General features: G+C 42.6%; 1 protein-coding gene across 14 annotated transcripts in view; it reads right to left on the minus strand.

Moving 5' to 3' along the window:
• DPYD (dihydropyrimidine dehydrogenase) overlaps window positions 1-21,233 on the minus strand; it is a 438,624-nt gene that overhangs the window by 28,425 nt on the left and 388,966 nt on the right. For 11 of the 14 annotated variants that reach the window (XM_072932831.1, XM_072932827.1, XM_072932826.1 and 8 more), the window contains 2 exons: window positions 14,867-15,007; window positions 10,805-12,208 (listed from right to left, as the gene is read on the minus strand). In XM_072932831.1, the coding sequence (XP_072788932.1) occupies window positions 12,038-12,208; window positions 14,867-15,007 (312 nt within the window). In that variant the 3' untranslated portion in view covers window positions 10,805-12,037. Of the gene's footprint in view, window positions 1-10,804; window positions 12,209-14,866; window positions 15,008-18,021; window positions 18,143-21,233 lie in introns of those variants that run through there. The other 3 variants (XR_005981107.2, XR_004368573.3, XR_012057143.1) reach the window with 2 other exon arrangements.

Genomic DNA, 21,233 nt, shown 5'->3' on the forward strand with positions numbered 1-21,233 from the left:
TGTGCTCCATGGCTCCTCCTTAGATTTAATGTGTTGCATTTCTCCTATGAATTAAAAGTAATTGAGCCTGCTATAATGACAGCTGTGTGGCCAAGGAGCTGGGTGGGGAGGGACAGAGGAAGGTGTGATTTTCACTGTCCACTTATTTGTTGGTGTTAGTGCTTGCTTGAACTGCAGTGCAATTAACCAAACACCTAATGCTTATGCATTAGGGCACCTGATGGTGTTTGTAATGGTACTAAGTTATGAGCACTCATGGAATGGGGTGTTGTTCTAATTGTCATACTCTTCTTTTGGCAGTCTTTAAGTCCCATTGGGTTAGTAGCTCCTATAATGATTATGACTGTCAAATTAAGCCATCTGTAAACACTAAAACTTGCAAGCTCTTACCAAATTCACAGCACTCATGCCTGGAAATAAGTTCTGCATCTTTTCAGCTCTCCATCATGAAAATTCTTAAATGGTTGGCATGTGCCTCAGTCCCTTTCTCCCAGAGCATCCTCTCCCTGTGCTGTCCCAGCCAGTGTCTCCACCCTGCTGCTGTGGGGGAGGTAGCAGGCATGGCCACGCATGGCTGGGTGTGCTCTGCCTGTACGGTGTCAAGAGGCTACCCTGAGTGGCAGTGCCTAATTTATGGCTCTAAGCTAGTCACAATGAGTTACAGCCTTCCCAGCAGGGAGCTAGCCCCCTTGGAACACATGGATTTAACAACTTGAACACAAAGGAGTGACTTCCATGTCAGAAACCAAACAGGAATGAAAGGCTGGGCTCACAGGGTGCTGTTCATCCTTATGTCTTGCAGCAACCATGGAAAATGCTACAGAGGCTGCTGAGAGTGGTGTCACCAAGGAAATCTCCCTTGTAGCTGTCTGCAGGCAGCCCTGGGCTGTGTCCTTGGTGCCCTGCAGCGGTGACAAGCTTCTCTGCTCATCTCCAGTGCCAGCCCACCTTCATCTAGAGAGGGCTCCTGTTGGTAAGCATGATGTGTCACCCACTGTGCAAACCAAAGGTGCAGTGTACTAACACCTGGTGTGTTGCTCACACCGTACCAGCAATGTTAAATGACTCCAGGCTGCTCTTCAAGTGCATGGACAGGCCAGGACAGAACTACTGAGGAGAGGAGGGAGAAACCCAGCCTCACAGATGGGCTGTTGGATTTCTTTGTTTTCGGCCACATTTAAAGGATCAGCTGGCTGATGTTAGGGCCTTCCCTGTGCGAAAGCTGGGTCAGAGAAATCTGGGATGTGTCATAGGAACTTTAAGTGGTGAGACTTTACTTGCTGTTGTCACCATGGCACGGCTGGCTGAGCAGCTCAGTGCCTGCTGTGAGACAGGGCTGGGGGCTTGGCTCGAAAGAAGCAGAGCTCGGGCCAGTGGTGTTGGCTGCCTGCCGAGGGTTAGCAGGACAGAGGGACTCATTGAGATATCCTGCCCTGAGACAGCTCAGGGCTTTGAAAATGCTTTAGGTGACCTTAATTTTGATTTGGGGTGTGCAGTAATGAGTAAATGGTGTGATGAATGCGTAAAGCTGACAGAAGGCACTGGTTTCTGTAAAGAAATAGGATATGCAAGGTCAGGAAAGGTGTGCAGGGTAAAGTGATTTCAGAGGCAGTGAGCATGCCAGGCTGACTCATGAGCTGAACTGTGCAATAATCACAGGTAATTATTGCACACCAGCCAGGAGAAGGATTTGCATACACACCACGCTGGACCACAAGGCCCATTTGGGCTCTGGCACACTCCACTTACAGAGCAGACAGGCAGAGAGATGAGAAGCCATTTCCAAACAGAGCCAATATTCTGCTTGTTTCCTCATCCAGCTTCCAGACATGACATTGAGCCACGATGTGCAAAAGGGAGGAGACAGGGAGCTGCTGTCTTCAGAGTAATGAAGGGCAGATCTGTGCCTGTATTCACCCCCTGAAAACATGTCTGCACTACAGGAATGTGCTTCTGAATCTACAGTGAGGAATTCTCTTGTAAGCCAATATATTTTTTAATGAAATAAAAACAATGGAAATCCTGAAAAATAATGAAGCCCTGTTGGACAGGACCTCTCAGGCTACACAGGCTGTGGCTTACCAGCTAAGGGGCAAGCTAACACACCTGCCTGGGTCTCTTGTAACAGAGAAATCCCAAGGGAGTCTTATCATTCCAGTGGGCTGGTTTTGAGGCTGTGTACTTGCAATAGGAAAATAACCACAGTACCTCCACTTTGGTGCCATTAGGGCCCTTGTATGATTTGGGTTTAATGTCCCCTTCCTCTCCCTTGTTCTTTCCCAAATCCGTGTCTGACTTGGTGCTGATGGCAGTGAGGGTACGTTCTGGTGTGCAAAGACACAACATAGATGAATTATATCCCAGAGTGGCTCTCTGAGTGCAGAGAAGAGCACAGATTTTCTGTGTGCCTGTGAACAGACTCCTTGAAAGCAGAGCAGATGTACAAGTCTTGTGGTGAAGAGCAGGTAAATGTTCTCATGTCCTGGGTAGGGGCTGCTGGAAACTCCTGCCTGCTGTTCCTTCTGTCCCCATAGTGCAGCTGCCAAAACCAGCAGTTACAGACAATGTGGATCTTAGGGGTACATCCATCACTACCTCTAACGCCATTTCTCTCCCCAGCTGGGCTTTAAGATCTGTCTGCTGCAGGCATGTTCTTTTGGAGATAGTTTTGGAGGTAACCAGCCTTTATCAGTGTCTCACGTGACATGATTAGAAGGAGAAACTTAACTGTAAGCAATAATTAGCATCTGTCTGGACAGATATTAAATGTGCAATATATAAAGCAGATATATATACACACTCACAAAGTATTGCAGACAAGTACCTATACAGCACTGTTTACATGCCTAATATTTCTTGCAGCAAAATACCACTTCAGATTAAGTAATACCAAATTGTACTCTTGACAATAATATAGATATTTCCAATTTATTTTTAACTTTATCTGGCTAATTCAGACACGCTTGGGTAGCAGTAATACGTCTCTTCCTCTTCCTCTTCTCATGCTGTTTCTATTCTGGCACCCAGGGTCTCTCTGGCAATAGCTCTGCTTCCCATTCCATGTTTCCCGTTGGGAAGCTGGAATACACTGTCATTGGTACCGCAGCGCCCGACTGCGTGCTGCTATTCAAATGGGACAAAAGGAAACGCTGCTCAGTCCCGGGAGCTGTGGGGAAATGACCATTGCTAAATGATTGACTGGAACTCCTGCTGGTGCTGCGAGTGGGCTCTGGGGACGCGATGGGCCGTGTCGTGTTCCGCCTTTTGCCTCTGCCTGAGATGCGAACCCGGTGAGCTGCGGGACGGACCCAACCTGCCCTGCCCTGCCTGCCCTGCCCTGCCCTGCCTGTCCTGCCTGCTCTGCCCTGCCCTGCCCTGCCTGCCCCGCCCTGCCCTGTCCTGCCCAGCCCTGCCCCGCCCTGCCTGCTCTTCCTGCCCTGCCCTGCCCTGCCCTGCCCCGCCCTGCCCCGCCCTGCCCCGCCCTGCCCTGCCCCGCCCTGCCCTGCCCTGCCCTGCCTGCCCTGCCCTGCCCTGCCCAGCCCTACCCTGCCCTGCCCTGCCTGCCCTGCCCTGCCCTGCCCAGCCCTGCCTGCAGCCGGTGGGGCTGAGCTGCGCCTCTGGGTCCCACTGGCTTCCTCAGCCACAAAAGGCTTGCCCAGACGGGCAGGGGCACGGGCATTCACACCACCAAGGGAACAGGGAGAGGAAGGCCAGGCCAGGCTCCTGGTTGGTTCAAAACACACAGGGTTTTAAAATACATTTTTCTTTGTGGCTGGACAAAAGGAATTTCGGTGACTTGCAGCTAAGGGTATCCCCCAAATCACTCCATCCCATTCGTTCGATCTATAAAGTACCCAACTGTCATTTTTAATGCATGCCAAGTTCTAGCAAAAGACAGAATTTTTTTGGGGGGAAAAAAAAAAGAGTAATGTATATTAATACCAGTATTAACCTCTGTGTGGGGTAAAAAGCATCAGTGCAAGGTTTTTGAAGCCACATGCTCTGTTAGCCATTACATGATTTGATGTTCTGGCTAAACTTACACCAGATGATAAGTTTCCCAAAACCAAATGATGCAAAGGCTAAACATCACCATGACATGTAGTAGTCCAAACGCTTAGCCTACAGCATCACAGCATGTAAAATGAACTTAGTCCTGTGCTACTCCTACTCGGAGGATGCTTTCCATATACAAAGAGAAACAAATGCGTGAGGAGAATCTGCAATGTGCACAGCGCCTCTGCTGAGGCTTTTTCTGTCCAGGGTAGGTCTTTCACCTTGCCAGCTATATAACTTTCTCCTTCTGGATATTTGGGCATTTTTTAGACAATTATTGCCTAGGAGGCAGCACTTAAAATTTAATTCAGGCAGTGCACTTGAATGATACTGACTCTACTAGCCCTTGTAGACTATATGATTTATGCATTCACTCAAACAGCACTGAATGAACAATATTATAGCAGGCAATATGCCATTGTGCTGTTACTTCTATGCCTTGTATTTTTAATTAAGGAATTTATACCTTCGAAGTTAATTAACTCATTTCTCAAAATCATTTACACATCTGCTCTGTTTCCAGTAAAACTTAGTTTCTTAACTTCTGAGTTACATTAAAAACAAAACAAAACAAAATTGAACCCCTCTTTCTATCAGACATGTTACTTCATTTGTGATGAGTTCAGATGTGAAATTGCTAATAATGATAAATTTCCACGGGCTGAAATTTGGTGTGTCATTTTGCACTGGTAGCTGCTGGAAGGAGAGTCAGATAAGCAATGGCCATGAGCCTCTGTTGTACTGAGTGTCCCATCACTGCTGCAAAGCAGGCTCAGTTTGGGATGTCTCTGCTGTGTGCCAGGGCCCTTCCTGTCGCTGGCAGACAGCAGCTGGAGCTGAGGGCATCTCCAGTTCCTGGCTACACCTCTGTCACCACAGCCCCATGGCCACCTGGCACAGCACGTTACAAAGAGCTTTTCCAGCTGACTGTGCGGCCTGTTTTGGTTACTGCTGGCCAAACCCCTGGCTGCCAAGGGGAGGGCTGGATGTTGGGTCTCAGCCAAGCCCCACTTCATCCCAGGCCTCTGCAGCATTGTGGAGCAGGCATAAGCACAGCACTGGGAATGGCAGCACTTCAGAAGAGCAGTGCGGGCAGGGCTGTCACTGCCCTTACTGTGCCACACACAGGGAGCAACCCTCCTTCTTTCTGCTGATGGGCAGACATATTATTTTAATTAAACTATTATTTTAATAACCCTTACAGTGTGTGGGCAGGGCTTGGGAAGCATTAAACCCAAAGTAAACAAAGAGTGTAGCACTCCATCTGCTTTTAACAGCAACCCGACTGTTTGGGCAGCACACAGAGCTGAGTACTGTTAGTATTTACTGTAGAACACCTCATGCCAAATTTAGCCTACAAGCTGATCACAGGTTTCATTATTTCAAGCGATTTATTATTTTCTGATGTGAAGAACACCTCTTCTCTGTACCAAATGCTGCTTGTGAAGTCTGCTTTTCCACTTAAGGGATGCTAAGCAGAAGCTAACCAATGAAATGAAGGTAAATTTAATTACAAAAACCATAACGTTCTTCAAAACCAACAGCTCACTCTCTCTCCAACAAGGAAAAATACAAATAGAAGCCCTTCGGCAATGCTGAAGAAATATCTGGGGCTGAGGTGAAAGGGGCACAGCTTGACAAGTATGCTGAAAGCTGAATGTGGATTACCCGTGAGTGCAAAAATGAATAAATGTGTTTTATTCCATTATATTAATGAAATGGTTAATTCGGTTGCTATAGCAACAAGGAACAGCCATGCTAAAAAGCTAAAGGGCCATACATAATGCCAGATACAAGGTCTCTCTAATTCTAAAGCTGATTTTCTTAGCCACAATACCAGTGATGTGTATTTTCAATATCATCAGCTTTTGCATCAAATCCTCAAGCCAATCCAAAAAACAGGCTAGTAGCATAAAACAGCATATATGCTGGCACCTCATAAAATTTACAAAAGGGGTTTACCTATGCACAGTTCTATGGAAAGATCCACAGAGTGCAGTGTGGGACGCTTTAAGAGACTGCTGTGGGTGTGATGGTGAGGCAGCAAATGTGGTACAATGGACAGCTCCTACAGACAGGGAGCAGGTGCCTGCAGGGGCAACCACTGAGCACTAGCCCAGACACCTTCCTGATAGCTATTTCACCTTATGGAAAACAGACTTTATGTTCTTTTCACCTGCATTTCATGTGATTTTGATTAAAAATAATAATTCCATAAGGTTTCAATGAAGAATCCTGCAGTACTTTCTTTTGTTTAACATGAAACCCCATGGTCTTGCCAACAGCCAGAGGACAGGCTACAATTACTGAAGCCTATGCAAAGGCAAGAGGAGTGCTCACACCGCCCTTCAGAGGAGCCTGGGGCAGGGCTCCCTGGGAAAGGAGCTGCTGGGGAGGGTCACAGCACTGCCCAGCCCCAATGCTTCCACCAGGCTGGAGCCCTTCACCAGGCATGGGACCACTTCCATTCCTTTGGCTCCCTTTTCTTACGGTGAGATTTATCAAACACCACGTCACTCACTCTGCCTGTGACAAATAAAAGTCAATACAGCACACTCACAGGAGAAACAGAATTCACTGGCTCCCCTTGTTGAACTCAGACTTAAAAATTCGGCCTCATACACTGGAACAAGCAACATGGGTGACTTTTATCTGCAGGCCATCTGGTTTGCATGAGATTGACAGTTATGTTCCTGAGAAACATAATTTCTCAACAATTGAATGTAAAGCTTTCAGTGCTGAGGCCTAAAACTCCCTGCAACAGGCAGAAGTAACAGCTGTGATGGTAAGTAGTCTCTAGACTAAACAGGTGAGAACAATGTCCTTTAGGATGATAATTAGCTCCAGTCAGTGGCATGCGATTCTAATCAGCAATTGTGAGTGTGAGCTGTCACTGGAGGCATTTGACACTGCTTGCCTCTTGCTGAAATGCAATAAAAGAGAGCTCACCACTGGAGGCAGAAACACTGAGGAGCAACCTGAACTGTATCACTACGCTGAAGTAAAATGTTTGGTCTTACAAAAAGGTAAGGCAGATCAATGGTTGCCACTGTTTTAGTCAACTTGTATGAAAATAATTTATTAAGATTCTCCTGAACCTTACACAGTACCTCAAAACCAGATGAGAAACAGCTTTAAACTGCTGCCCTTAAGGGTCCTGGTTGCCAGCATATGTGGAAAGCCCATGCAGTGCAGACAGACGAGTTGTGTGGTTTGGGCCAGCTCTAGGAGGTGATGCTGCAGTGGCCCTGCAGGGAAGGTGCAAAGGCAGCTCCCTGCAGAGCACAAGGAATCTGCCTGCACCTATTGCATTGCAGTGCTGAGGGTGCATGGGCGGGTTGGTATTTCTGCAGCACCACAAGAAACCCCAGTAGTTCAGAGGTTTGTTAGCATTTGTCAAGGGATAGATAAACTGAAGGGCTGCAGTGTTCAGCTGCTGAGCAGAAAGGACTTTGTTCTGCTCAGGGTTGAGTCCAAGCTAATTCCCATACGCTGCCCCAGCATCCAGGTAGGTGTGCCATGGGAAAGCTTAATAACTTGCAGTTCTTTTACAGAAAAGGAACAATTGCATTTCCTTTTGGTAGCTTTAGTGTGCTTGAGCTAGAAATGGGGAGAGTGGCTTTCTTTGTGCAGTGGTGGTAAGTGTTCACTTGCCAAGTTTTACGTCCAGCTTCACTGCTTGATAGCAATGAGAAGATCTGCTCCCACATCACAAAAATTATGATGGACAGATTCAGACCTGCAAAAAAGAAGGGATAAAAGCAGGATGTCTACTCCTGGGCAAGGCAAGCGTGGACGTTTGCACAAGATCCAGCAGACTAACCTGAAGAAGAGTTATTAAAAATTGATCTCCTGGAGTAACAACTGGAAAGATTAGTTTCTCAGAAAAGAAAGGAAATGGCAACAGCAGAAACAAAGCAACCCAGATGGCCCATAAGCAGACTAATTATATGACAGACCCAGAAGCAACTCTGAAGTTACCAATCCAGCTGCCGAGAGCGTCTGCCAGCTTGCCAGATGTTGCCAATGAAAACCTATCTTCCACAGTTCATCAAAGAAGTGGAGCTGCCTGGTGAAGTGAAACCTCTGCCAATAAAATAAATATTTTATCTAAAAAATATTTTCTACTAGGAATCGTTGAAAAATATGAAATTTTAACAACATGCCCAACCTGATGTTACAGTAGATAAATAATGAAACATACTTACAGAATGCATTGGCAAGATCTTATTGATAGAAAGTATCTATGCTTAACATTTTATTTTATAAGGCTAGTCTTGGATTGTATTAAACAAAGTGGGTTTATGAGGCATGAGGTTGATGGCACTCAGCTGGGGTTTGGATAATCTGCTTTGAATCTAGCAGTCGCTTTTGCCACCTTGAGATAAAAGGCTTAAAGACAACAAAGCTGGGGGAGCCAAAGGTGACAGTGGTGGGCACTGCAAGGTGGGGAGGCTGCAGAGATGACAGTGAACCACTCTGTGGCTGCCAGGCCACCTCTCCCAGAGCTCTGTGTCCTCCAGGACACAATAAAGAAGAGCAGCAGTTCTTGGTGGGTAACTTCCATTTTGCTCCTGCTAAATTTTATGAACTGAGCAAAGGAATAGCTGCTAAAAAGGCTTCTTCTAGCAACTGGTAAAGGATCCGAGCAAGGAGCAGTATACATGTGCAGGGCTTCAACACTGGACACACAGGCTGCCCAACAGATCCATGCAAAGTCTAGTTCTAATTTTTGCTACGAGATCAAATTAATATTCCATTTTAAATCAGGAACTTAAGTATTTTAAAAATCTTGTGTGATTTTTAGATGTGTCTATTAATGTCGCTAATCCAGAGCCTTGGAAATATTATGTCAGTTCATCCTAGAGGCCAAAACCCAAACTGCCTGTGTAGTCTGCTAGCAAAGCAAAACATCTCTTTTTTCCAATGAACATGGGTGCTTTGGGATTCACACAAGCATATTTGGCAGCTTTTTCAAGTAATTTTTGGCCTGCAGAGCATCCACTAAACATGGGGAGCATTTTCTGTTGAGGAATATGATAGGAATGAGAATGTGCTACCGGAGGATGAGCTCTGGCACTTCTATCATAATTTAATTTGTCAAATATAGTTCACAATATTTTATAATAACAATCAATAGCTCAACATGTCTAAAAACTGGAAGGGCTAGGGTTGGAGGATGTCAACCATCATATCTTTAATAATACATAATTCCTTAAATGTGCAACTAAATCACTGAAATATATGAGCTTAATTTGGAACCTCTTACACTTTGAAAATTCATATCTCTTTTTTAATAACTGGTTACAGAATTTTCAGACTAGACCAGATTTTTCTGATTTGTTTCCTTGGCTCTTAAATGGGATGATTCCCCAAGACCAATGTGAAAAACATAAACCCCAGGAATATGTCCTTTGTGGCTCTCTCCCCTGTCTTTTTACACCTTGCCTTACCTTGATGACTTAAGACATTCCTGCAGGAGACCTAAATGTGGCTATTTCTCCGAGGTCCTGCAACACACAGATTTATTGCTGACTGTCAGAGTTAGAAACAAATGCATTTGGGAATGCATTTCCTGAAACTGTTAACTGACTTGACAGAACAAGAGTGGGGCAGAGGGTGGGTAGTAAGAAAGAAGCCTCTATAACATTATTCCTTCTTTAGTAAACAAATTATAGTCTTGATTATACTCTTGATTCATAAAGAATGCCTTTACCTCTCCAAAGATTACTTTATAGCCACTGTGGAATATTTAATGTCCTGTGACTACTGAATATTCTTGGAAAAGCTCTGATTTTGCTGCTACATTCATCAGGTACCTGTGCTTACTTAAATTAGGTCTCTTGGCATTGTCCAGTATTTCAAAGAAACCACCGTACCAGATGTGATACCTTCAGGACAGTAAGATAATTGGGTCTGGGGATGCAGGAACCTGCAGAGGCTGCCCTGCTCAGCCAGAGGTGACACAGCCCCTCTCACCCACAGGGCTCATGGTAGGCAGGATGTAGAATAAGAAGTACATGGTAACAGCCTGCGAGAAGACAGCTACCTTTCCTTGCATCTGCTGTCTGAGAAGATAAAATGTTATTTTCAGACCATCTGATTTTGATGTCTTTTTCTGCCCCACTCAAGGGCATGCTGCTTCTTAGGCAGTTCCTCAGCAGAGGGACAAGCAGTACATGCAGAGACTCTCCAAACTTTGTCACCAACATTCACAAAACAACTTGTTCTCCCTGTGAGTCCACAGTAGCTCATGTAAGATAAGAAACTACTGCAAGACTAGGAGCTTTAAAGAAGTTGCAAGCAAATGTTTCCTAAGCAGTATGACTGTCTGTTCCTGTTTCACCTGAGTCTGAAAAATCCACAATGATAAACAGGAAAATTAAAATAAAAAAAGAAAACTATTACTGGACTTGAGCCTGCCAAGCAAGCCCAAAGCACCAGCAATACAGTGGAGCAAGGACACTAAATGAAATGACACTTGAAAATGTTCAAATTTACATTATGTGTGTGGGGAAGGAAGGTGAAAGGAAGGCAAGTAAAAGGCAGACAAAAAGGTGCCAGAGAGGGGCAAAGAGCATGATATATTCTGCACTCTAGGCAATCAATGGAACAACATACATGTGAGTTAACTCATTAATGGTTCCTGGAGTGAATCTTAGAGATTATGAAACACCAACTGACAAGGCTCTACAAAGAAAATCTGTTTAATAAATGCAAAAAGAAAAATCACAAACAAACCCAAGTCGGCTTAAACATTTATTTGTAATTCAGTGTTCAATTCATAAGTCAAGAAACAAAAGCCAGGATATCTTTTTAATCAAAGCTTTTGCTGCTCACAATATACGGTATAAGAAATTGAACTGATAGATCATTTATTATTGTTATGAAACGAAAGGCTTTATATTCTTAAGCGGGGTAAAGCAGACGGCAATATGTTCATATTAGAAAATTCCTACTGTGAGTGAAAAATGGATTAAAATTGAGATACTGTTTAATAAGACAGATGATTCTGTAGTTATTTAGTTATTTTTGGCTGTGAAACCGCTAGAACTGTACACAGCATTGGGAGAAATCACCTTGCCAATTTACCCTGTGTGTCTGTGTTTGGCAAACACAGCCTGCAGGGTGTGTAGTCCGTTTGCATGCAATCAGATCTCTGACCTGAAACATGTACATTCTGGGACATTAATTGGCACAATTAAAAAGTTATTTAGAGGATGAGCTTGGAGCAAAAAATGTTGTTGCTTCTTAGAATCCTGATACGCAACCTGGACTTCCTAATAAGCTATTTTGACTGTTTGCAGAGTTGTTATAAGCGTTCACTTAGTGGGGAAAGTAATGATCAAACCACCCATGCAACACACAGATCTGAAGAGTCCAGCATGTGTCAGTGCAAAGCAGATTTATTCTATAAAGTGACTAGTGTGAAAAAGAATTAGAAAGGATTATAAAAATACACTACCATATGTTGTAGTAGTTGAAAGTGATTAATCCAGTTCTTAAATCCTATTTTTAACTCCCTTTCATTTCTGTCTATAGAAAAATAGAAGCCACATTGCTTTGTTTGCATGCTATGTAGTTAATTACATCTTCTAAGAAACTCTTTTAAAACTAAATGTAATGTTTAATTACAAAATGCTCTCCTTGAAAACAGTTAGCTTGTACATTGATTTGTAGTTCATTAAAAATGCTTTCTTAATTATATTTCCAGCCAGAAAATACACAGAGATTAAAGAGTCTATAGAGAAGTTTTGAAATCACTGCATGAATTGTAACAAGAAAGTTACACTTCAAACAGTGGACAACTGACAGCCGCGACCACCTTTCTGTAATTTCAAAACTTAAATGTTGCAAAAATAGTAATTGGAAAGCAGTGTTCGCTGTACCATCTATCGGTGTAACCATTTTTTTATACGAGTAGATTTGCAAGGACTAATTAGCAAGCAAATCAATTGCATCCAAGCAGGTGCAGCTGCCCTCAGCGCGCGGGGTTCAGGGCCAGGGGCAGCCCGCGCCTGGGCTCGTAGGGGGTTGTCCTGGAAACCATGCGGATGCAGTCGATGACAGGGCACACGCTGAGACACAGGGTGCAGCCTGTGCAGCTGTCAGTAACCCTGGGCAGGTGGGTTTCGGGATCAAACTGGATAGCCTGCAACCAGGAATAAACATTATTGATGTCACGCGCGGGAAAGGTCAGCATTGCTCCCATTCCAGCGTCTGCATTTCCTGCACCGCAACGCTCCGAGACATCTCGGTGTGATTCTGCACTGCAGCTATAGCAACTGTTCCACTGGCAGGGAACAAAACCAACCCTTCTCCAGACACTGAAATTAGAGAGGTGAGCCAAATTACACCTCGGCAAAGGCTCACGGGCCACAGGGGCTGGTTACAAAAGGAGGAGTTTGCACCACAATATTTAAATTCCCAGAGGGTATTTCTCCTTGATGTAAAGGAAGTATTTCCTAAGGTAGCAATGTGCTGGGGTATTAGTTTAGAGGAGACACCAGACCACACCTGTACCGCTTCAGCACAATGCCTATCACAAGGCATTCTTTTGACTTTTACTTTCAGCACTGCATAAACAATCTAATTTAATAACAGCATAGAAAAACACAGCTTATTGTGTCTCGTGTGATTACTTTTTTTTGCAAATCTTTGAAAGGACTATCAGAGTTTGGGACAGGCAGAGTTTGCTCTGTTCTCACGTTCCACGCAGTGAATCCTCATTACCAATTAGTGTGATAAGTGTATTTGAATGTGAAATAACAGTTGCAGTCTCAATGATATAAGCTTCTGGTTATAATGGAAATGGCAATTAAAAGCAAAAACAAAAGCTTCATGCAACTGCAAAGTGTCAATATCTAAGAAGCAAGACTAGAAAAGTAAAAAATTTTAAAAAGCACCAGAAACACTGAATGTCCACTTTGAAGAGTTTAGGAGGGAAAATCAAGCCTGAAAGTTGAACTCTGGCAAACAAGCAGAGCCTTAGCAAATCTCCCTGACCACTGTCAGCTTCTGGGAGAGGCAGGGAGGTGATGGGAAGTACTGGCGCTGCTGCAGGTTGGCTCCTAAGGCAGATTTGAGGCATTTGGGGTTTCAGTGCTAGGAAGGCACAGAAGTTGCTGTAGCAACCAGCAAGGGCACGAAGTCTGTAGTGCCTGCTCTGGATCTCTGAGTTTTACTTTAGCTTGAGCACAAAGAGAGCTCTGGCTCGTGAGTATTTAAGGAGGACTCCTTTCTTTCTCTCTCCCTCACAACAATGCACATCTTGAAAGGGACTTCAAAGAGGGAGAGGAAGTCGGGACTACAGTGCTGACTTTAAATTAAGGCAAGCTTTTCTGCTGGAGTCATACAAGGTGACAGCTGTGTAGAGCAGCATGGATATTTCTGAAACAAAGGGAACCATAAAGCAGATGCTGTGTTGAAGGTGAGGGGGGTTGTTGATTTACTTGCAATTAAGAATTCCTTTGCAATTGTGTTCAATTAATTTCTTTTCGATTTCCTTAATTAAATAAGGAAAAAGCATTTTCCTTTTGTGCTTAGAAAACCTTCTGGGAGTTTAAACTTTGGTTCTTTTGGTGCTGATTTTTATTTCCAGTTACAGAAAAGAAAATTTACTAAATCTAAATCCAATCTTATGCTCTCTATGGGTAATATGAAAAATATAATTCTCCTGATAAATCTGATGTAAGGGGAAAGGTGAAGATTGCAATGTCACTAAGAAATTTAGACAGTTAAAAGGCTACTGTAGTAATCTATTTTTGGGGAAAAAAACACCATTAATTTTCTTGTATCTGTGGAAAAAACCTTTGCTCTGACATACTTCTTTTAAATGCAGTTGATTTGCAATGGAAGACTTCTTTCTGTGACTTTATGTAATACAAGTCATCAGACTTATTATTGGTTAGACTGAATTCAAGACAAACAAAAACTCGGGGTATCCAGAGGACACTTGGTGCTCAAAGTAAGTCTTTTTAACAAGCTCTTCTCAGACTAAGATGTATGGAAACATCCATGCAGAAATTACTGCTTGCTGCATATTGGATTCCATGAAAGTTATGCTAGGCCATATTTTGATTTTCTTTCTCCGGTACTGTCTTTTTTACTGCAGACCAGTTCATCACCTCCAGTGGACATGGCATGGAATGGCACCTAGACATGCTGATATATTTCATACAGCTTGCTCCCATATTGAGCAATCAGAGAAATACTTTGCTGCAAACAGGATCCTCAGCTCAAAATTGGGCCATTTTCTGGTCACAATGATTTCTGCAAGCTTCAACCTGCTTCTCAAAAAACCCTGGCAGTTTTCCTTAGGAAAGGACTTATAACTCAATCAAGATCAAAACAAAACCCTATCTGCCTGAAACCTGAGTTAGTTTGGTTACTCTGAGGGAACAAGACCTGGGTTTCTTAAAAAGCATTTGTCAATAAGACCAGCCCATGTCTCCCCACATCCCCTTGGTGGGAAGGGATGTGTTCTTCCCTTTCTCCCTCATGAACCTGAAAACCATCAAGAGTTACATTTACTGCCATTCAACTTGGGGCTTCTTAATTTCTTCCCCTTAGCAAGAACCGCAGTTGCAGTCAGGGCCCTGGGACAGTGACGTGGTCTGTGCAGCCTCGCAGGACCAGCCATGGTCTGGACTGGCTTCTGAGCCAGAGCCTGGGAGCATGATGGGCTTTGAATTCAACATTTAAGCATCTGCTTTTACCACCTGCTCATTAACAGAAGGCGAATTCTTTCTTCCCAGCAGCAGAAAGATAACTCATTGTGCCTTTCTGCTAATTACAGCTGTGCTCTTACCTGGTAGCCAGAATCATTACAGGTCATGTAGCATTTGCCACAGTTGATACACATTTCCTCATCAATCAGAGCCACAACTTGCTCTGTGTTGCACAGATCACCATATGTTCCAATATACTGCAGTGCTTTTCCAATTACATCCTAGGGGGAAAAAAAAAGTTATTGACTCGTTTATAAGATACCTAGGCAGTCTCTACAGCTGCATGGAGCGCTCTCTAGTACTTCAATGAGGAAGATTTGGCCATGCATTTTGATGAGGTTTAGGATTTTTCTTATAAATTTCCAAATGGCTGACCTTCATGCCCCCTGTAAAATACAAAGCATTTTCCATACAGGCACATTTTGAATGTAGGCAGTACTACAGGTATACATTGTGTACAAACACATTCTACAAATAGGTTACACATTTAGTACTTGATTTTGTATGTGCTGTTGTTTTGCCATGATTGGGTGAAACTTCAAGGAACAAAATGGAATGTCAATGAGAGTGACATGATCTAATCAGATCATCTTTGGTCATTTCTCACTAGCACAGATTTAAGAACTCACAGCAAGGAAAGAAAAAACTCAGAGAGAACAATAATAGCTCTTCTCTCTTTAGCAAGGTTCACAAATGACATGATCATAAATTTATTGCAAATACTGCACAGAAGTAAGCTCTGGGTCTAATCCTGCAAGATCTGTTAACTTCACAAATAGGAACTTGCTGCATCAACCTTACATACCAGTGCTGCAAAAGGCATATGCCAGCAGAGCATAAACCAAAAAGGAAAGCTCTGCTACATATATTAAATGCAGAAATGAGTCCAACCTTATCTTCATAGTCTGCTAAGAACTTGAAAACCCAACACTACTTTTTGAAAGAATGAGGTCTACCTGGTCTACAGCACTTGTACAATCCTATCTTTATGCAGAGACAGATTTCTTTGTTCACTGGATGCAGTATTAGGATGTACGAAGCTTCTCCTAGTGACTGTTGAGCTAGAAAAGCAAAAAAATGCTATGCCCAGGAAGTAAGACTGGCACATTGTACTGTTTCCTTGTTCCAAAAACACTCAAATGTTTTCTCTCTGCCAAACCCCATAGTTACTGCCATGTGAAATACCTTGTTGCATTCATTCAATACTAAAAGCCTTCCAGTTCTTCTCAGCAACATGCAGAGAACATTAATGCTCTTTCAGCATAAAACAGCTATGGCACTTTGCTAAAGGCAGCATGATGAGTGTGGACAGATGACTGTGAACAAGTTATCACAGCTTAATGAGTTAACACTCATCACTCGAGCTGTGCAAGCTGATTTTGTGCATGGCCCAAAATCACTGCAAATTTGAAGTAAAATCTGTTTGCTTAAACTACTGTAAAAGGTCAATTAACTACTATGAAAGTGTTCTGGCTAATGCATTTTACTAGAACTATGCTTGAACATGAAGTCCTTTCCTGTGCCCTTTACTCCACTGATGAACTACAGTAACGAAATCAAATGTGATCTCCTAGGAACTGCTTACACCTCCATCTTTTCATTTCCAGTTCTTAATCAGAAAAATTCATAGATTTACTGGATTTACAGCAGTTTTCTGGTGTCTGCAGTCTTCTGTGTCAGCTGAAATACTGTAGTGGTAGACTTCACCTCCAGTTTGTTTCAACTCTCATGTTGTCAACAAACAAGCCTTGAATTTTTAACCTGCTACAGGTTTCAAATTACATGTGTTTTTGTGTGATCTGCTGGCCCCAGCAACACTAAGTATCCTTGAGCGTCTCTTGTGTGTATACAGCCCTCGAACATTCCACTGCCACAAATCCACGTTGTCTGCAAGTGATGAGCTGTGTGCTCAAGAATTGAAAGAAATTATGTAAAACCTGCACAAGATACAATTGAGTAGCTTTCCACTGCCTGCCTGTGTTGCAAAAGGATAAAGAATGGGAGATTCCTGATAGTGAAGAGCTTTACAGTCTAAAAAACCATCTGTGTAGAAAGCATAGGTAATTTTCTCAGGGAGGTTCTAGATTGACATTTATATTCTTTAAATATTGTTTGGGTGTTAACAAAACCCACAGAGCTCAAGTAGGTTACAGAGATGTACTACTCCAGTAACTGTGGAATGGAGTGTCTTGCTTATGAGAGAAGACAAAAAGAGCCTTACAAGATGTTTAGCCTAGGAAGCTGATGGCAGAGCAGGAATATAATGTCTCTCTATATATACACATCAGGGAGGGAAAAGCGCTATTTAAGTTAAATGAAAATGTTGGCACAAGAACACACGATTGTCAGCCAGCCATGAATAAATTCAAAGCTAGAAATTAGAAAAGGCTTTTGAAATGGGAAATGAGTGAAGTGGTTAATGCCCTTCCAGGGAAACAGCTGGAGAAGATGGGGGAGACAGTCCAAGGTTTAGGGTAGCATTAGATAGCTCAGGAAACGGTTGCTTGAAACAACACAATCAAAATTGATTTTTTCCAGCTACAAACTTACAAAGGGAATAACAAAACCAATGCATAAGGCATGGTGATTTCAGCATTTTTAACCAAGTCTCACTTCTCACAGCTCTCAAAAATACACTTTTGGGAACTTAGAATCCCAAATAGGGAGCATGATGGCACTTTAGAGGCCTGAAAGTGATTTCAAAAGACTGTGTCAAAGATTTACTACTCATTTACACTCATTGGTGTTGTGTCTTTTAATCTCTTCTTTCTCTCAAGCAAAGACTACATATTTATTCATTTGCAAAGTTTCAAGATATTATTGGCTAAAAAAGCAATGATACTTAAAAGATGTTCTGCAGGTGCACTCTTTTACAGCATCTCAGAGCTTCTTGTTTTCTCAAATCATAAATGCTTGGAACAAAATAAACAGTGCAGCAAAAAATAATCAGCTTTCACTGTTTAAAGCAGTTTCACTCCAAAAAGCAACTGTCTAAAATGGCACTATGGGATTCCACACTTTGTATATCTCAATGGCCCCTGGATCAAATTTCCACCATTTATAGATTAATTTTTCTTTTTTTTTTTCTTTTGCCAACTACCAGACCTGCAAACAGAAGCCAGGTTCTGAAAGTCAGGCTGTGGTCTTTCTGGCTTATGCATTAGCAGCAGCAATTTAAAAACAAAACAAAACGACCAAAAAAAAAACCCACCAAAATTGGAAGTTAAATTTGCACCTTTGCGACAGCAGAGACCTAGAGTACTCTCTTTGATTACTGCTGTGCTCTCCTCAACATAACTGAAAAAACTGGGAAAGGAATGTAGTCCTGCAGCTGGAACTGTCAGGGAATTCAGTTGCTATGGAGAGAATCAGAGAATCCATTAGTTTTATGTTACTAATGAATACAGAAAAAAAATTCTTTTTGTCACTAAGCTAAATAGATGTGAGTTTGAGTATACACAAGGAGAAGATCTGTTCAGCAGGATATTAGTTTTGCAATTCTACAATAGGTGCATTTTAATGTTAATGAATCAACCATTTTATGATGATTAGCTTTTCATTAGTCATCATAATAGTAAATCTCTATTTGTAAATACAATTCACGGTTCAGCTCTGATCCTTGTAGACCTGCTGTGTCCATCTTTATGCAGATGCTTTTGTAAAAGACCACGCTGTGTTCTACAGATGATGAACATCACAGGCCTCTGATTAGAAAGCCATACTCAGTGCAGGTACTGCATGTCATAAAGCAAGTCACAGGGAACACACATTAGGGAAGTACCTGCCTTCCACCTGATGTTTTCTGGCAATAAAGGTGAGGCATAGTCAGAGAGCGAGGGATGAAAAGAAGAAACATTAGAAATGAAACTATGGATTAAAGAATAAAAAAAGTTACCAGAATCTGAGGGTACATGACCGAGGTCAATTTACAGTAAAGTAGCTTAAAAAATATATATAAAGATAACTTTTCTCAAAACATTACAGACACTTTGCCAATACTTAAAAAAGGCTACTAAAGGTATTCTGAGATTTAGGGATCTCTAAGCCTTGTTTTCAGTATAACAGCTGCAATACTAGCTAAAGTGGGCCTTAGAAAATAATTCAAATCATAGAATCATACCATATCATACAATATCCTGAGCTGGAAGGGACACACATCATTGAGTCCAGTTATTGGCTGAACACAGGACAATCACAAAAAATGACATTGCTTGCTTGTGAGTGTTGTCCACTTAAATGAAGCTTTGTGACACAATTCAATATAGTTTCTATAATGAAAATTATGCTTCTTGTACTGATCACATTTCTTTATAAAGATTGTGAATTAATAAATTCAAAAAAATCCCTCTTAAAAATCAAAACCCCAGTAATTTTAATGTTTTACAAGACCTCTGACAGAGGCCTATGACACAAGAGAGCTCCGAAATTAACTAGCCATGAAGTGGCTAAACAGAGCAAAAAATAAAGGGCTGGAATACAGTGATCAATGTTCAAAAAAGGTAAAGTATTAGCAGAACAAAGTGTCTCAATTTTCTGGTTTAGCTATGATGTTGTTTAATATGCTTGAGTGTGTTTCAGGAAAAGCTTTGAACCAGAAGACTGTAGAGTTGAGACAAGTTTTCATTTAAACTAAATTAAAATCCAGGGAACTTGTAGGTATTTTATAAAACTAGATGAACAGGTACTATCGCAGTGAAAAAATGCAGTTCGACAAGCAGCTTATCAAAGTAAGTAACTTCTGCTGATCTTGCCAAGAGATACATTCTAGATTAAAGAAAGCTGTAAGAGAAAACAGGGTAGGAGACACCACTGACATCTCATGGAACTGTCCTGATCAGAGGCAAACCAACTAGCCCCCATAACTACTGTAGTGCTGTTGTTGCAATTAATCAGCCATGATGTGCAATATGCAGCCATTGCAGTGTTACCACAGTGCCCTGGAGCACTGGGCAGTGATTAACGGGATGAAATTTAACAAGTCCAAATGCCAGATTGTGCACTAAGGAGACAGTAACACCAGGCAGAAATATAACCAGAGCAGCTCTGCAGGAAGGGATCTGGGGGTGCTGCTAGGCACAGCTTGGTGTGGGTCAGAATTGTGCCTGGACTGTCACCACAGGCCCCCAGCCAGGTAATAATAAGCATTGACTGATTAATCGCTTTATTATATCATCTTATACTATATTATACTATACTTATTAAGAAGCTCAGTAACCCTTAGAGCCAGTCCAACACAGCTTTTACCTACTTGGTCTTTTAATCCAAACACCATCACCATTGGCAAATCAAGAAATCACCCTTTAGTAAACAAATCTCCATGACACATTCCACATGTGCACAACAGCAGGTGCAGCAAGTGGAGATAAGAATTGTTTCTCATTCTTTCTCTGATCTTCTCACAGCCTTCCCCAGGAAATGCCAGGGAAAGTCTGTGCCTGCTCTCTGTGGCCAGAGAGCTGCACACATGGACAGCCCAGGGGTCACAGCTGTGTCCTGGGGCACAGCAAACATGTCACAGCTGGCCAAAAGAGGCCAGCATCCCACTGTGGGCAGCACTGCCCGGCCTCACCTGGCAGGCTGCCTGCAGTGCTGGGCCCCACCACTTCAGAACCACGTGAAGGTACTTGAGTGCATCCAGAGCAGGGCAACAAAGCTGGGGAAAGGGCTGGAATGAGGAGCAACAGAGGCCTTTGGGCTTGTCTAGTTTGTAGTTTGCCCTCTACACCTTCCTGGGTAGGGGAAATGAAGAGAGAGCTGTGATCTCTTCTCCCTGGTATTCGGTGATAGAACATGTAGGAATGGTTCAAAGCTGTGCCAGGGGAGGTTCACACTGGACAGCAGAAAGCATTTCTTTACTGAGAGATTGGTCATGCACTGGATCAGGTTTCTCAGAGAGGTGGTCAAAACCTGTCAGTGTTTAAGAGGCATTTGGACAAATGTCTTTAACAACATGCTTTATGTTTTGGTCAGTCCTGAAGTGGTCCAGCAGTTGGACTAGATGGTCATTGCTGGTCCCCTCCAACTGAAATTATTTTTTTCTATTCTATTATATTGCTGAGCCACTTCAGGAGTCCTTCTGCCACAGTCAGAGCAGGGAGGGAAAGAGGAAGTTTGGATTTCTAGGATTTCTCCCCATATCTAAAGACTAAAATTTACTTAACCACTATATATAATAAGAATATTCTCTGAGGTGAGAGAAGAGAAGAGAAGAGAAGAGAAGAGAAGAGAAGAGAAGAGAAGAGAAGAGAAGAGAAGAGAAGAGAAGAGAAGAGAAGAGAAGAGAAGAGAAGAGAAGAGAAGAGAAGAGAAGAGAAGAGAAGAGAAGAGAAGAGAAGAGAAGAGAGAAGAGAAGAGAAGAGAAGAGAAGAGAAGAGAAGAGAAGAGAAGAGAAGAGAAGAGAAGAGAAGAGAAGAGAAGAGAAGAGAAGAGAAGAGAAGAGAAGAGAAG

Source organism: Taeniopygia guttata, chromosome 8, assembly GCF_048771995.1.
Source record: "Taeniopygia guttata chromosome 8, bTaeGut7.mat, whole genome shotgun sequence".
Lineage (NCBI taxonomy): Eukaryota > Metazoa > Chordata > Aves > Passeriformes > Estrildidae > Taeniopygia > Taeniopygia guttata.